The sequence below is a fragment of the Vidua macroura genome, chromosome 1, assembly GCF_024509145.1.
Source record: "Vidua macroura isolate BioBank_ID:100142 chromosome 1, ASM2450914v1, whole genome shotgun sequence".
NCBI classification, from domain to species: Eukaryota; Metazoa; Chordata; class Aves; order Passeriformes; family Viduidae; genus Vidua; species Vidua macroura.
In genome coordinates, this window is record NC_071571.1 from 78,382,216 (window position 1) to 78,399,511 (window position 17,296).

General features: G+C 35.3%; 1 protein-coding gene across 2 annotated transcripts in view; it reads left to right on the top strand.

Moving 5' to 3' along the window:
• CDH18 (cadherin 18) overlaps positions 1–17,296 on the top strand; it is a 160,238-nt gene that overhangs the window by 110,923 nt on the left and 32,019 nt on the right. For both annotated transcript variants that reach the window (XM_053973873.1, XM_053973881.1), the window contains exons 6-7: positions 2,981–3,234; positions 16,609–16,745. In XM_053973873.1, coding sequence (XP_053829848.1) covers positions 2,981–3,234; positions 16,609–16,745 — 391 coding nt within the window. The remainder of the gene's footprint in view (positions 1–2,980; positions 3,235–16,608; positions 16,746–17,296) is intronic.

Sequence of the window (17,296 nt, forward strand, 5' to 3'; positions counted from 1 at the left end):
AATTATTTTTCACTATTATTTAGAATATGACAAAAGCATATATTGCCTGTTCTTTTACATACACATGACCATAATTTTAGTAATTTTTACCTCAAGACACGAAAAGGTAAGTTTTGCTTAAGTAATGTTATATTCCAGTTGAGCAGAAATTCGGCACTTAAAAGTTACATAAACTTGTGTATTAGACCTCCATTATTTCCTTGGATACCTTATCCCTTTGTACAAGTGATCTTGGTTTTTTCCTTTTTTTTTTTTTCCTCTTTTTTTACTCAGAATTTTTATGCGGTTTAATAAGTATATTAGATCTGTGTGCTGTAATTTCTTTTAATTTAAATTGGGTTTCAAGCTGAATTTTTTAAAAGCCCACCCAAAATTAATAATCTGAAATAAAAACAGAAGTGTTTTGGTTCTGTATATCAGATACCAGTGCCTTCTATAACAGTAAAATAAAATGATATATCTTCTAGTACTTTTCCAGAAGAATTTACAGGTGGCACATCAGAAAAGCCAAAAGTAAATATATTATTGTGTCTAATGACCTGAAATCCTCATAAAAATATTAAAACTTTCCTTATGTGAGATTCTGATGGAAAAATAAAATTTTTCAGTGCCTCCATTTGTATGCAAAGGCTAGGAGTGTGAGACTCTTTTTTAGTCTCATTCTGGGCTGACCCAAAACTTTCATTATCATAACCCAGTACTTTCATTATCTAACTTACTGACAAACCTGTGGAGCCATTCTTCAGACTCAAAGATCCTTCCACAAAGGATTGATTACAAACTGTCATGAAGTATTTCCACTTTACCTCATGCATTTCCTCATTTGAGTAAAAAACTGGAGAAACCCAAATAAATTAGCCTAGTAAAAGCTATTATTCTCTGTATCCTTCAAAAAAAGAATGGTCACCATGCTCCCCCTTTATCATGATTTTCAGAAAAATATGTTAGAACTCTCCTGACCTCAAGTTGGCAAGTATCATTCAGGCTTCCCAGAAAAAGTGTCTAACAGCCCATGTCTCTTCAATTTTGTATAATGAGACTGGAAATGTTCAAGAAACAGATACTTATTTCCCATAAAATTCTGTAACTCTTTTTAGGGGTTACAGTTACCCTAATATGTAATTCCTTTTGGGAGTCTCACATTAGGCACTCAAACTGCAGTGTAGTGGACAGCAGCATTTTCCAGTTAGCCCTGTAACTGGTCACTTGGGCTACATTGGCATTTTCAATTTGGCATAAGAATTATAATAGCCAATGAATACATACCGCAGTTATGTTGGTAATTGAAATGGAAAGATATTATTAATTGGGAAAATAGAAAACATGAACAAAAATTCTGTTTAATTCATCTATGATATAAATGTATATATTTATATTTGCTTTTTTTCTGGGAAAGACAATGATCTTCAGTGTTATGATAATTTTAAGTAAATACAGAAATAATTTGCATATTTAGAGCCACAAGACAAGTCTCTCACCTTATATCTACAACTAATAATTGAGATGTTATAGGAAGAAAAAAAAGCAAATGAAAGCAAAAAACTACTCTGACTATATTTAAAATGTCAACTTTTTCTGATTATCTGAATAGATTATTCCCTTTAAAAAAAAGTGTTATTGTCTGATCAAAGAACTAGATAAAAAAGTTTGTGTTACTACAAGACTTTATGTCATTCCTCATGTCTTTTCTGAGAGAAATTAATCTTTCTGTACAAGTTAATTCAATCATTGTCAATATAAACTGATTTTTCCAAAAAGACATCAAAGTTCCAGTCCTATTTTAAACCCGTTTATTCTTAGAATATACATGCTGCAGAGAAATGAAAATCACTAGTCAATATTTCACTGCTCACAACAAAAAAAACATAAATTAATAGACATCTGAGAATTTATTAAATGTATATTTCTTTACGAATTGACTTGAGTAGTATACTTAGCTGCTTTTTCTAGCATAGTAATAGATTTACTAGGCTATGGTAAATTTCCATTCCTTTAAAACTTTTTATTTTACATTCAGGAAAGGGAAACAGAGAATATGAGGGCCAAAAAAGCCTTATACTGTTAGAGTTCAGAGAATTAATTAATTGTCCTTAAATACACAGAGGAGAAATCAAACAAATATATAAAGTGTATATAAATCCTGACCATTTTTTCTTATACACCATCAGTCAAATTTATTGTAGATTTCATCTACAAAATGCACACTGACAGTGACTAGCCATAGATTGAGTTCCTCATATGTCTTGCCTAATGTATTACTTTGCCACTCCTTGGGGTGACAGGAAATACTATTTTAAACTTGGTTGAAGAGTTTTTGTTAGGTAGACTGTAATGCCCACACAGAATGATACTGGAAATCTGCCATGCCATAGTGGCAATAAAAATTCTGGTTCTAAAAAAAAAAAAAATTCCATGCATATGCAACTTCTTTTAATGATTTGACTGTGTTTTGAAACTGTTGGAAATAGACTACATCTGCTCTCTTGCAGTGAGTGAGTGTTTTCCTGCAAGAAGCTTTTATTTAGTTGATGATAAAAGAGATGCCCAAAAGAATCTTAATGTTCCCGTCGCTGTCTATGAAGCTTTCTTATTTAAGATGTGAAGCTATTTTAATTCAGGATACATCAATCTCTACTTTATTCAGGAATTAGGATTTACTGATTAAAACCTAAAGGTGACAAAATCCAGACACTACATTATCATGAAAGTAGCATCTGAGGCTGATTCGAAACCAGGGTGATTTCCAAAACTAGTATCTTTTCCAAAACTCTGTTGTAGAGAAAAATTGAAACCATCCTGCTTCATTTATATCCTTCTACATACAAGGTATGGCAGTGGCTGCCAGAATATCAGAGAATATCATCCCTTTCCAGTAACATGAATAAATGTTTAAGTTAAACAAAAAAGATGTTGTTAAGTTGCTAACAGGCTAAACTGTAGAACAGAATGTCTCTGAGAATTGTTTTTTTTCTGCCAACAGCCACTCAACTATGAAAAAAAGAAATCATATACACTTAATATAGAAGGAGCAAATACTCACCTGGATTTTCGCTTTTCACACTTGGGACCATTCAAAGATGTAACAATGTTGAAGGTCATTGTTGGCGATGTGGATGAACCCCCGCTCTTCACTATGCCTTCCTATGTTATGGAAGTTTATGAAAATGCAAAGATTGGGACTCCTGTTGGCACAGTAACGGCACACGATCCTGATGCTGCAAACAGTTTAGTGAGGTATAGTAAATCCAAATTATAGGGATTAATTATTCAATCATGACATTGAATTTCACAAGCTTAACGGTTAATGAGATCTGGAATGTGTGTAGACTGTTTATTTTAGTACATAAAGGGAAACATAAATTGGAACAGTGTCATGATCAGTCTGTATAGATTAGATTTAGTAACATAACCTTCAGCCTTTATTTGGTTTGCACTATAATTCCCATCACTGGTCTGAGCAAAGACCTGATTTTCCAGTGGTGTCCTACTGTAAATCTGTTAAATGTCATAGCACTGTTTTTCCCCTGTATGTCAAAATTGTGCTGGCCCTCTGCACACTTGCTACACTGTAGTTCCCCCAGGTGCTTGTGCAAGACAGCAACAGGTTTAGATACATCTTCCTTTTAGAGACATGCAGGATCATTTTTGCAAAACTTTGGTTGAGGATGTGCCCGATATTTTGTAACATGCTTCAGCTTCAGAAGAGCATCAAACGAATCAAACACATGCAATAATGAATTTTGTGGAACAATATATGAAATGTATGTGTCAAAGGTGGCAGTAGATCTAAAAAGTTTCCAAAAAATATCCAGAAAAACAGTTTTGATGCTTTTCCTTTCCATGACATAATGATATAGCCTTTGTAGAAATCATATTATTATATCCTTGGAAAGCATTTTTCTTCAGCTAGTTAAGGATATTTAATTTCCTGACTGAGTTGAAATCTGCTGGGTATGTGTAATAGTCTTGGTAAGATGAAACAATCTTTTCAGACAAATGAAGACATCAGTTTTTTATGGTTCTTTTGTGATAATAGTCTAAGATTCAAAATGTTTTGTGTCAGAGAATCAATATCTGCAATTTCTTAGTGGCAAGTTATTGCCTTTGAAAAATTTCCACTATGGTTTCTGTGCCTAAATTTTAACATACATAATAAACTGTTACTAAAAATAGCTGCCAAATGCCTCTAGCTCTAATACTATGATTCTGAAGCTATTAACACAGTCAGACCAATCACCATTGTGGAAATTTGGAATAGGAAGGGCAAGTGCATAGTTGACTAGCTGGTCCATAATTCTGTCTGTTGCCCATAACAGTTTTGTCTAGAAAGAGATAAATCTGGCAAAAGTGAAGCAGCAGCAGTTTGTACAAAGCCTAGGAAGGTCAGAAGTAGATTTTCGGGGTGAAACAGTCAGTAATCTGGAGATAGAGGGATCATAAGGAAAAAAAAATCCAAATATTGAGCTTTTTGTATTTGCCTTTTTTTTTTTCCAAACCTGAATTTGTAACCAGTGATTGAGGACAGAATATTAAGTATCCATATTATTCATATAATTGAGGGAAAAAAATTGTCCTTACCTTTGTCTATCATGTTTTTCCCTCAATTGAGATATACTTTTGAGTTGTTCCTTCCATATCTCTATGTCTCAAAGGAGAAAAATATATAGTGAAAACATAACATACCAAACCATGAAGATCTGAACTGATCTCACTCAGTTACATGTTGGTGGGGTTTGGCAAAGGCAGTGGCAGCTCAAATATCCTTGGCATTATATTGTAACCAGGTCCACCCTCTAGCCAGGCTTTATCCATCTTGGTGGAACTGACAGTGATTGTCATTTGTGAGAGTGTGGGCTTTTTACGGAGGTGCTGATTCTCTAAGACCTGAACTAATATCTTGCTGAGTGGGACCCTAAACAGACATCAGGCTGGGTTGTTGTGCCCTCAAGTTTTCCTTGAGCTTCCTGCTGCTGGAGCAGAAATGCTGATCTGAGAATGGACAGCTCCAATCCCTCCTCCCTTACCTCAACTTCACACAGAAACACTGATGTACTACAGAAGGGCTTTGTATTGTTTCAAGATCTGGCTGCAGCTTGGGAAACTATAGGTTGGAAGAGGTGTGACCTGAGAAGTGGGACAGACTACATGGGCTGAGCTGCTGCTCCACTTGAAGGAAGGGTCCTGCCCCATGCTCCACTCGAGAGCGAAGAGCAAAGGAGCTGCTCAGAGGTGGCTGTATTTCTCAGAAGTGTTCATGCAGTGCACTTATGGCCTTTTGTGCTGCGGGAAATGTCTCCACTGCTTGTCTGAAACCCTGAAGAGTCTGAAAGACAGTCAGAAGTAATGAAGTCACATCTCTTCTTTGTTTTCCCACAATTCCTAGCTAATTGAAAATTAAAATAATGATTATAAAAATGTAATTAAGAAGATTCAGTGTAACTTTTGTAGAAAGCAGAGGCCACAATCTCCAGGGAAGATAGGTACTGATAGGACTTGACCTGCTGATCTCTGTGTAACAGGGGAGTAACAGAACAGCACTTCTTATCCAAATGGCTCAGATACATCTCTAAATACTGTAAGGCTACAGGACAAGATTCAGAGCAACGATTTGCTTATCAGTCTTTCCTAATCCACTTGTGCATCCTTTCCACTTTATGAGGACACTTGCTGCTGTGTATGAGATTGATTAAGCATTTAAGCACACATAGTTGAAACCATATCACTTTGCTATTCAGCTGCTAAAAGAGATCCAGTGCTGTGATTTGTTCACTGCCCAATTAAGTAACAGTTTATTTTGATGGCAGAAACAAATCTTGTATACAGAAAAATGGTTGGAAGTGTAGTTAAGATAATTAACAGTGTTGAAATCTTTTTAAGCTATTTGAACTGAACACAAAAATAAATAGCAGCATCTACTGCTATCAGTAGAGGGTGGACAATGTGGGTTTTGTCCTTATTTCCTCACTGCAATTTCATCACAGTGATTTCATCTTGTTCCTGAGCTGAGCAGTCTTCAGAAGGCATTGTCTTTTTGCCAGTGCTTGTACTAGTGTTTTAGTCTTTAGACCCCAGCAGAACAACCTCTGTAATAACAAATGTAGCTAATAGCTGTGGGGTCTTTTTATTCAGTATTTATCTGATTGGCAATTTGGACTGTTCGAAAGGATTTTTCTTTTCAAGTTGATTGATGTTTTCTCTTTAAAAAGATAGAAATGCATTTTCAGGGAAACTTTTTAAAATGCTATGCTTTAGAATAAGATTATTATTCTACTGAAACATAAAAAGCAAGATATAATAGAAAGCATAAAAAATAAATATATTAAAACTTCATCATATATTAGTTTTAAATATAAAGAGGTTTTGAGTAGTTTGAAAATCACTTAAAAATTTACCTAAAAAAATTATTTTCTAAATCAACAGAAAACATCCTTATTTGTCATTCATTCACAGGTATTACTGCCCTGTTGGAAGATATACGAGAAACTAATCCCCTTTCATTGCTTTGTATCAAGTATTCTGCTTCCATACTCATATCTTTTGTTGCTTGAAAAGGTCAGCGTTAAGTCATGTCTTATAATAATATCTGATGTACAAGTGGATCTTGAAAAGTATCTTCCCACACAATACAGAAGAGAGCATGACTATTAAATGCTCTAATTACATTTCTTTCTTTGTCCATTATTCATTTTAAATCTCTGTATATCTACTTAGAAATTATCTTTTTTTTCTTTCTGATATCATACACAGAAGACCTGCATGGAGATTAGGGGTGTAAACAGCTTTTAATTGGCAAGGAACCCGGCTGTTAGTGCTGCCTCAGGGCAGGGCAGAGTCTCTTGAAACCCTGACATCCTCCTGTAGGTGGTCATCATTGGGTGGTGAGTCCACCCGGGCACAGCTCATACTCCACATGATCCTTGGAGCTTTCCAACTGTCTCTGCTCTGTTGCCAGTGGAATGTTTTTCAGAAACATAATGCTGCAGCTGTTCCCCAAGCCACCTCCAAGGCAGTGATTCAGAAAAGAGCTAAGATGTAGTTTTAAGACCATGATGCTTTCTGCAGCTCTGACATAATAGTGAAATTAGTTTGATGACATAGACCAGTCCCCTCAGAATAACTTCCCAGTTTGATAACAAAAACCTTTGTTAACCTAATACACTTAAGAGTTAAGTGTTTGAGAAATAAGACATCCCATTGTAGAAATACAATAGCATCAGATCACTCCTTTGAGTGCTACTTTGTCATGCAGTGATACAGGAGGTAAATCATTGTTTTGAGCATTAATGATAGGACCTCTGCCCCCTCTAGTAATTTTTTTACACCCACTTATTATGTTTAACTTAGGTTGTTTACATTTCTGGGAAGAATTTTTCTTTTCCTGGTATCTAAAAGAAAACTTCTGGTGAATGGGTTACAGGTCCTGATCAGGACTCTAGCTGTGACAGTGCTGTCAAATGATAAGAAAGATAAGCATCTTCCCTTTTCAGAAGGTATAAATTGCTTGGCTAAAAACAACTTTGTATTTTTTTTTTTAGTCCTTGGAAGACTGATTTGTTATATTAATACTTTGGAACTCAAGTAAATTTTCTGTTGGACCCTAATCAGGCTGTTGTATGTCTTGCTATAATGTATTTTATTCACAAGGATTGATCAGCTATAAGAAACAGAAGTCAGAAAAAAACCCTGTTGCTTTGGTTTTGATTTGTTTTTTTATTTATTTTTTTCTTTTTTTTTCTGCTAAAAATTAATTTTAATTTTTAAAAAATTATTTTGTCCTAAAAATTGACTTTTAATTTTGTGCTAAGTTGGTGAAGAACAAGAGTACAATCTCAGCCATGACCCTGCTTCCCGCTTTTCTAATGGTCTTATGTTGTTGCCTTAAAATGGATGATATATCATAATGGTTATAATACATGTATATATTAATGAGTACAACAACTTGCTTTCCAACACCACACCTGGTATGTAGAGGCTGTAATAAATTCATAGTTCCTTTCTCCTATTTTGATTTAAACTGACAAACTTCTCTTTCCTTCTTTCAGAAAGAATAATAAAAAATTCATTAATTACAGGTGCATATGATTATAACAATTAATATGGTGTAGGAATTTTGCTTTCAATTCCTATATTAGGTAGAGAAACTTATTTTAACTTTTGCTGCATTGATTGTAAAAGATACTCATCTTTTAGATTCATCTGAAAGTGAATACTTTTTGTCATCAGCCTTTAGAAAGTAATCTTAATTTTCAGTAAGCAGTATTTTAAGAGGTATGCTTATATGTAGATGAAAAAGCATAACCCATAAGTTTTATGTTTTCCTATAATTATTTCTCAAAGTCTTAAAGGCAAAGTATTGGGGAAAAAATCAGGTTTTGTACTTCTTTTCTATTGTAAAGTTTAAATTTGCTAGACATAGAATAAAACCTTAACTTGTGATTCAAATTGAAGGGAGGTGCAAGACAACTGCATGAAATGATCACAGGAAGGGGCTGAAAATTAAATTATATTTTTAAGGTTCCCCCGCCTCTTCCCCCATTCTCTGAGATCAATTCAGTTTCTATGCTACTCATCCATACTCTCAGTAGGGAGAAAGGATAAGATTGTTCCCTTGTGGAAAATACAGAAGTCCCTTCTCCTAGTTATTTTCATTTGCCTTACTTGCTCTTTGAATGTCATATAAGAGAAATAAAATCGGTTTGATTCCTGCTGTCCTGTGTACAGCCAGCACAGCTTCCCTAAGGACAAGTCTTTGACCAGTCTAGTGGCCTTGATTGAGTGACTGCATTAGTGGACAAGGGAAGGGTTACAGATGTCATTTATCTGGACTTCTGTAAAGCCTTTGACACAGTCCCCCACAACATAATTTTCTCTAAACTGGGAAGAGATGGATTGGATGAGTGGACTGTTGGACTGTTTGAGGTGACATAATTGCAGCTTCCCAGTACCTGAAGGGAGCCTACACGAAAGATGGAGAGGAACTATATACAAGAGCATGTAGTGACAGGACAAGAGGGAATGGCTTCAAACTGAAAGAGAGTTGGTTTAGCTTAGATATTAGCAAAAAATTCTCCACTATGAGGGTGGTAAGAATTGAAAAAGGTTGCCCAGAGAAGTTGTGGATGCCACATACCTGGAAATGTGTAAGGCCTGGTTGGATGGGGCTCTGAGCAATCTGGTATAGGGGAAGGTCTCACTGCCCATGTCAGAGGGGTTGGAACTAGATGATATCCAAGGTCCCTTCCAACCCAGGCTATGATTAAATGAGTCTATGACTCTGTGTTGGCTGTACTTAGGGCAGCTTGCTGAGATCAGTGCCATCATGTAGCGTGACCATCCCTCCCTCATATGCCCATGGAGGAGCATGTAAGATTTTCCAGATCCTGACAGGCCTGTGCTGGTGGAGACAAAGGCAGAAATCTGCCCTCCTCAAAGGAGACCTCAAAGCACAACACCATCATAATCCTCCAGTACCCTCTCTACAACTGTCAGTAAACTGAGACAGAAAAAGAGCACCCTCTTTTGAATGGCTGGAGAGAGATGGGAATTTTTCTTCAATTTCTTCACTAATTCTCCATCTGACTTCACAGTGAGAAAACATTTTAAAACCTTTCTTTATAGTGTTGAGGTGAGAGGTCTGTTGCTGTTTTGTTCCCTGAGGCTTCAAATTAGTTTTGATTCTTGTCAAATTATGTGTCCTAGGTCTCCCAGTAACAAATACGTCCATGTCCTTGAGCAGGAACTGGTAAGATATTGTGACAGCTCTTCTGATAAGGAAGAATCCAGCTCAGGATAGTGGTCAGAATCCCACAACAACCAGAACCACCTCCATCCCTCCCTGAGAGCTGAGAAAGGAAACAGTGACAGATGAACTTTTTGACCACGACTGATTTTTCATGCCAGAATATTATCTTTATGTTTCTATAATTTCTACTGATTTCAAAATGTCTCAAGTATCAACAGTCTTTTATGGTTTTAGAGTCAGCCTTCATACATGAATATCTCTAGAGTGTAGTCATCGATAGGGTCATGCAACTGCAATAAATAGGCATAAATCTATCAATCTTGGTTTTATTTGTTTTGGTGTATAATATGTAGAGAAAAAAAAGATAGTATGTAAGTAAAATACCATTTTTTAGCTGGTAGGTAGAAAAGTAGGTGTAGATGTAGAGAAGTAGCTGTAGCTGTAGCTAGTTTGTAGGGCAAAATAATAGTGTTTCTCATGTAACACTGAATGCACACTGACTGCACCTTATTTCTTATCAGCATCTGAATGTTAATCTCTTTGAATAACAAGTAATTTGGATACAATAAGGTATAGTTTTGCCATCAACATATCTACTTGAAATGCTTTTGGACAGTCATAATTCTCTGAAGAAATTCATAAAATCAAGAAAAGAAGACAAATCTTTATCTTGCTTTGAATTCTGAATTATGCCTTGAAGGGTGTGGCCTGTTCTTAGCCTACAGTGGCTGGTAGAACTAGCTGGAAAAATGATCAGTGATTAACACATGCAGACAGAAACTGCCAGCTATAAATGATGAGTGTCTAGAAAAGACTTATTGCCTTCAAATGAGCAATGTTCCAAATTTCTTGTGTCCAAGGTGAGCAGTGTCCTAGAGGATGGGAATGAGAACTGGAGCAGGAAGCTGACCTCTGCATAAAATTCAAACCAGCAGTGGATGCCTCTCAGAGACTTTCCTGGGAGACAGTGGTTCACTGCTGTGAATTCCCCTGTGTCCCCTGGGATCCTGCAACTCACATCTTTAGGACTGGGACATGGAACATTGCCACTCTGGCTGTGCTGAGATTTCAGTAGGAGAGGTGAGCCAGGAGTCCTGTATGGGAAAAACAAGGTACTGTTGATCAGCTGGTGTATGTCAGCTGGCAGCCAGCACCAGAGAGAACTCAGCAGGAACAGCATATTGAATCAACTTCCTTTAAATACTGTGAGAGGAACAGTACCTTTCTCAAAGTTATGCTGTGTCTGTTTGAAAAGAAAGCAAAGGAACAGTAAACAGAGGGAATACCTTATTCAAGCTATCTTCTAATGTATTCAATTTTCACACCTGGAAAGCACAGTTGAAGGTTGCAGTTCTCAGTAGCAGGAGAGCCAAGAAGCTCTGGAACATCAAATGTCTCCTTAATGTACCAGACATGCTGCTGGGAGAAAATTGGTTGCCTGCTGATTGGCATGACTTCTGACTCATATTTCACAATTGCTTTTCTCTCCTGGCTAAATTTGTTTGAACTATGGGGAAATAAATTGGCCCTGGAATGGAGATACTGAAGTACAAGATAGTCACGGCAACAGAATGTCTCCCCACCACCTCATTTGGGTTCAAGGCTTTGTTGCTGGTTCCCAGGCTCATGAGTGCTGCTGTCAGGAGGCAGAGAGAAGATAAAAGGCACGTATTGAAGTTATGTCCCAGCATGGGCCACTTCTTGTTGTTCTCCAGCTGGTGAAACACACAGAGTGTCAACTGGTTGGTTCTCTCAGTCTTTGTCATGATGTATCTCCTTTTCTCACTCTATGAAGTTGCTTACTCTTCCTTTTCTAAGACATTTTATAAAATGAAATAAAAATTTCTGTACTTTATCTCTTTCTGGTAAAGTTTCTTGCTTAAATATTTAACTGAAAAGGTTTCCTTATAATGGCATTTGACTTTTAACTGATAAGTCTTTAAAGATATAATTGGTTGGACAAGGTTCTGTTCCATTCCCATGGACTTTTTTTAGTAATTCTTTGTAAGCAGCTTCACTTGTTATTTGAGAACTGGCTATTTGCCTATATCTCAAAAGTCCAAGGAAGTACTGTGATCTTTGAATTCATATCTGGCTGAAGTTTATCTTTGGAAGTTTATTATCAATATGAGATTTGCAGCCAAGGTAGAAATATGTAACAGAGTTCATTTTTGCAGTTGATAAATAGGGTAATAAATTAAAAAAAAAAAAAAAAACATAATGAAAAGAAGTTAAAGATTGGATTAAAAAAAAGAACAAAACAACTTAAAATCTCAAAACTATTTTAAAAGTTCAAACTCACAGTTTGTCCTTTAAACACAGTAACTAGATAGAGCCATACAAGAACAGTAACAACCTATGCCAGTTATCTATCCAGTGATAGACTGGTGTTAATACTAAGACAATAATTTAGGTAGAGAGATTCTGAAAATGCTTATGCCTTTTAGTTTCAGAAGCCCTCCTAAAAGGTTTGGAAATAATTAATATTTCTAAACTACTTTAGCACTTTTGAATTTTTTCTCCATTTTAAGCAGTCTTTGTATTATTAGAATCTGACAGGTTGGATACTGAAAGCAGATTTGTATGTTCCATAGTGACCTTCTGCCCAAGGGTCATCATTCATATATTTTTCTTTTTATTTCCTTATTGATGCAAATGCTTTTAGTTTTCAGCAAAAATGGAGGAATATCTGTCATCACTGACTCACTGCTTCACTAAAAGGCAAGAAGTGAGGAATGAAGCCAGAAGAGCCAGTGGCTTGCTTTGGTCAGAAGGATTGGATGAAGCTTGGAATGCACTTCCATTCACTGAGACTACCTAATAAAAATGTGGCACATGTTGCATTTGCCAATGTTAGCCAGGATGCAGTTTTGGTATTTAATTTCCTTCAGATTATCTTCAGATAGTGTGACTATTAAGTTTTCTATATTCATGATTCTTTTTAATGAAGTTTCTTTCAGATTGGTTTCTGCTGCTGGTTTGCATTTTAAACAGTTTTTGGAGACCTGTAAATCTAGCAATGTCTTGTTATTAAGTCTTTTTATTAACATGTGCCATGCAGCTCTGATGTGCAGATTTAATGTGCAGTGATTATAAGCATGCTAAGTCACATGGCATTGTAATGAGTAAATGTTTATAAATAAATATCTCAAATGGATATTTTAAATTAATTTTTGAATTAATGTATTCTAAGTGAGCAGAAACCATCAACTGAGTTAAGGTGAAAAATCTCTTTTGAAATCACTCTTTGAAATTCAAAACTTGCACTACATTTTTTTGTGGTCTAAAAAAGCATTGGAAAGCAGATCAGGAGATGTGGAAGGAAGGGTAGGAGCAGAAGGGAATGACTGTTGCCACTATTATCCAGTTGAAAGTAATTTTTTTAATCAGATGAAGCAAATTCAGAAGCTTAAGTAAAGCATCCTTGGCTCAAGAATGTGCTCTATTTATGGATATATCTAGTCTCTATTCTCAACATGTAGATAAATGAGTGACTAATATTTATAAAGGTCTAAATTGTTCAGCATTTTGTAAAAATATTGAAACTTGTTCTAAATGTCCTCTTATGTAACAAAAATGAGTTGCTCTACCAAGAGAGTTATTTTACAAAATATTTTTAAAGCAGAACTAGTATTCCTAGGTTTTCTACTGTGTGGGAATATCTTCTGTAACTTCTTTTACTGACACATTAATGGAAATTGGGGAACAGGGGAGTGCAAATGGCTACTTTAGATGTGATGCACAAAGCAGTTTTAAGGAAGAATCTGTAGTAATGGAGGAGAACTGAACATTTTAATCATGAGAAAACCTAAGAAAGTACCATCCCCTTATTTATTAATTGATGAAGAAAAGAATTGTCAATCTGTGAATATTTCAAACTGTATGCAAAAGTTAGCACATGAAAGGAAAGTACAACTGTGGATAAATTAGAAAAAAAAATTCATTATTCTACCAAAATTGGAAGTAGAAGTGTTAGTACAATGAATTACCACAGGAATATTTTGTTTTGATTAATGACACAGAAAATACAATTGAAGTTATTCATCCAATCCTAAATTATTTAAACAGAGATTTGAGTTTCTGTAGAACACGCTTAAATAACTGATTTAGAAAAAGATGTTCATATTAAAAATAAAAAAGACCATCTTTTACAATACGTTTATGAAAATGAATTGTTAGATTATCACAATTCATCAGAAAATCAAACATCAGTTTTTCTACACAAGCTTCATTTTTGGGACAGATATTTTCCTTTTTATTTGCTCAGAGGAAGAGGTAATGTTTGTTATAAGTCATATATACACAATAGCAGCTAAGAATTGTTGCTTTAAATTTTTTCCTCATTGAAGCTCAATATGAAATTCTGTCTATTTTTAAGCTACTGCCTAGGAATAATACATAGCCTTATTTTTATGGCTCTGGGGTCAGCACAATAATGACTAACAGAATAGTCACTGTGCCTGATGTTGATAATAAGCAAACAGTGTCCAGAGTAATTAATGTTTGCAGGGACAAGACTCTTGTATTATAAACTGATTTGGATTTGCAGTGCACATATTCTATAAGCACAGGTCAGGAAAGAATATTTGATTTTTTTTTCCAATAAATAATCCTTGTCTTAACTCCTAGAGTCAAGAAAAACAAAGCTATACTAAGAGAGAAGTAATTAAATTTTATCATTGCATAGCTGATTGTAAGCTCTACCAGTAAAAGGTCTCCAAGAAAACTGCAGGACAATTATGCTTTCCACACTTTCTCTTTTAACCTTCTAGTTATTTTTTGTGACGTGTCCTCAGATGATTCCAATATTCCTCAAAGCAAAATAAATTTCTTTGGATGTCTGCACCATCCAATTTTTCATGATCAGTGACTGATGAAAGTTCATCAGGAGTTTTCTTTTAATTCCTCTCCTGAATTTACCAAGCATGGAGAACCACAGCAACTTTCAGAAGTGTGTCTACAATGACCACTGTATATAAATTCACTAGCTTTTTAGTTCTTTTTCTGGCAACATCACTGTTTTGTTTCTTGGGTTTTTTTTCCATTCAGTTAGCAACACACTGAATAATGTCCTTTGAAAAAAAATTTCCTAACTTAAACTCTTAAAATTTTCCCCATCACCTACATAATCAAGATCTTCTTAGTCCACTTGTTTAAAGCAACTTGAGCTGCCATCTTGCACATCCAACGTACTATTGGGTACTTCTGGTGTATTTTGGAACAAGGTATTCTCAAATGTTGGTAATAATGAACTGCACAAGAGTTTCTGACTTATCTTATGGGAAACAGTAAGTACAGTCCTTGCTCCAGAAAAACATAAAATGGGTAGGAATTGAGGTCTGCTGTCTCTCCAACAACTCCAACAGTCATGCAGCAGGGCTTTCACTTTTCATGATGTTGAAAGGAAAGATGGAGAACAGGCAAAAAGAAGGATATTCTATCCTAGCTTTGGCTGCTTTGATTTCCAGTGACTGAACTATTGTTCTTTAGCTGCTGAAAATACTTGAGGCATGGTAAGAAAATCTGGAGTTCCAAAGGGCAAGTTAACATACTGTAAGGCAAATGTAAATACTTCTTGTAGGTGGCAGAGGGGGGTTCAGGTTCTCTCCAGTAAGGAAGATCAACCCTAAGTCACCAAACCCTATTTGGCTTTTCCACTGAGTGTTCAATCCTTTGACCAGTTAAGGTGACTCATTCAGATTTCTGCTTTCCCTTCTAAGTACTTGCTTTCTTTTACTTTTTCACATCATCTCTGTCTTTAATATATCATTCAACTAAATATTTGTTTTAAGTTTACACAACAAAGTTATTTGTTTTTATTTACACAACTGGTATAAATAAATACATTGTGAGAGAAATAAAACTTATTTTTAATTGTTTTGTGCTTGGCAACTTTTATGTGTGCCACTCTTTTTATTAGCTAAGAATTACATTCTTGGGATGTAAAAATAACAGCAATTGGATGGGACAAATAAATCATTTTGATCTTTATATGCCTTCCATATATTAAATATATATGGAATTTCACAGAATGAAAGCAGGGATGACAAATTATCAGGAAAAGTAGTTATGGTATATAAAAAGAATATTTTTCCTTTGTTTTCCTTTTTTTCTGGAGCTAGTCAAGAAGGCTTGGAAGGGTTCTGTAATTGCTTCATTTGCTAAAAGCCATTGTAAATAATTCCAGCTATGAGAAAAGTCTTGTCAATCTCTTCTTTTGTGCTCTTTCCCTCTGCTTCCATTACCCATTTCAAGGCTTTTAGTTTCCCTGCTAGGCAAAGTGCCCAGAAGCCAAGAGAGTAAAGCAGGGAAGTTTAGCTTTGCTTCTAGAGTAGTGTCAATGGCTGCTCTGGGAACCAGATGTTTCTGATGCGCTGTAATGGTGATGTTCCAAATGACTTATGTGTCACCTTATCATCAAGTTAATGTTAGAGAGGTGTGCTTCAAAACAGGAACCAAGGCTGATCACACTGCTTTGCAGTGACAGGCAAATAAGCCAAATAATAATATCTTAGTTTCTGCTTTCTTTTCTGCTTTTCCATTTCATGATTTTTAGTCAAAGTACAGGCATATCTTACCTTTGAAAGTGTTGTATACTGCTGTGCAAAATACCACCTGTTAGCAATTTATAACTTTGTGACTCATGGTGGAAATAGTGTTATATTCCAAAAGAAATAAAACATTATGATAGAAATTAAATACGGTGTTACTTTGGGTTTCTCCAAATTATAGATTTTTTTCAGGTTGTTTTTTAAAGTGTCTGTGATTTTAAAAGCTTGAAAGTAATATTCTTATATAGCTTTCTGTTACTTTGGATTATATATATACTACAACAAATATATATTTATTGTTTTATTTCTTCATAGATATTTCATTGATCATAATGCAGAAGAAGATAGGTATTTCACCATTGATGCTAGTACTGGAACCATTAAGACTGCCAAGATCTTTGACAGAGAGGAGACACCGTGGTACAACATCACAGTGGCTGCTTCTGAGATAGGTAAATAATTTATTTGGCACATAGTATGAAAAATAAAATTAGAAAGGAAAATAATCACTCTCAGATTTTAAGACTACCTTAATATGTTATGTTCTTTTTAACACCAGTGGGTTTTTATCTAGTCCAGATAAAGGAGAATTTTCTTTGTTTGTGAATACTCTAACTCCACAGAACAATTAAACAAAATCACATGCCTATGTGAGTCCACCTGTGTAAATATGCCACATTTCTCTGCATGGGACAGAAGGCTGCCAACTTACCCAGAAACATTTCTAAGTATTCAATCTCCTAAAATCAACAGCTTGTCCCATTTGTGTTTCACAATTCATGTGTCTTACAAGTTAACACTATTTAGTACTGTCTGAGAAATAAATCTTTCCTTCTTGTATCTACTATCAACTATTTTAGCGAATTGCATGCTAATTATATGCCCATGCTAATTTATTAGCATTGATGCCTAGTAGTTTCTGATTGTGTTTCTGGCCTTTTAATAAGCAAATTGCCAAGATACAATAAATATTTACCTGTGCATTTGAAAGTCATCTAACTTT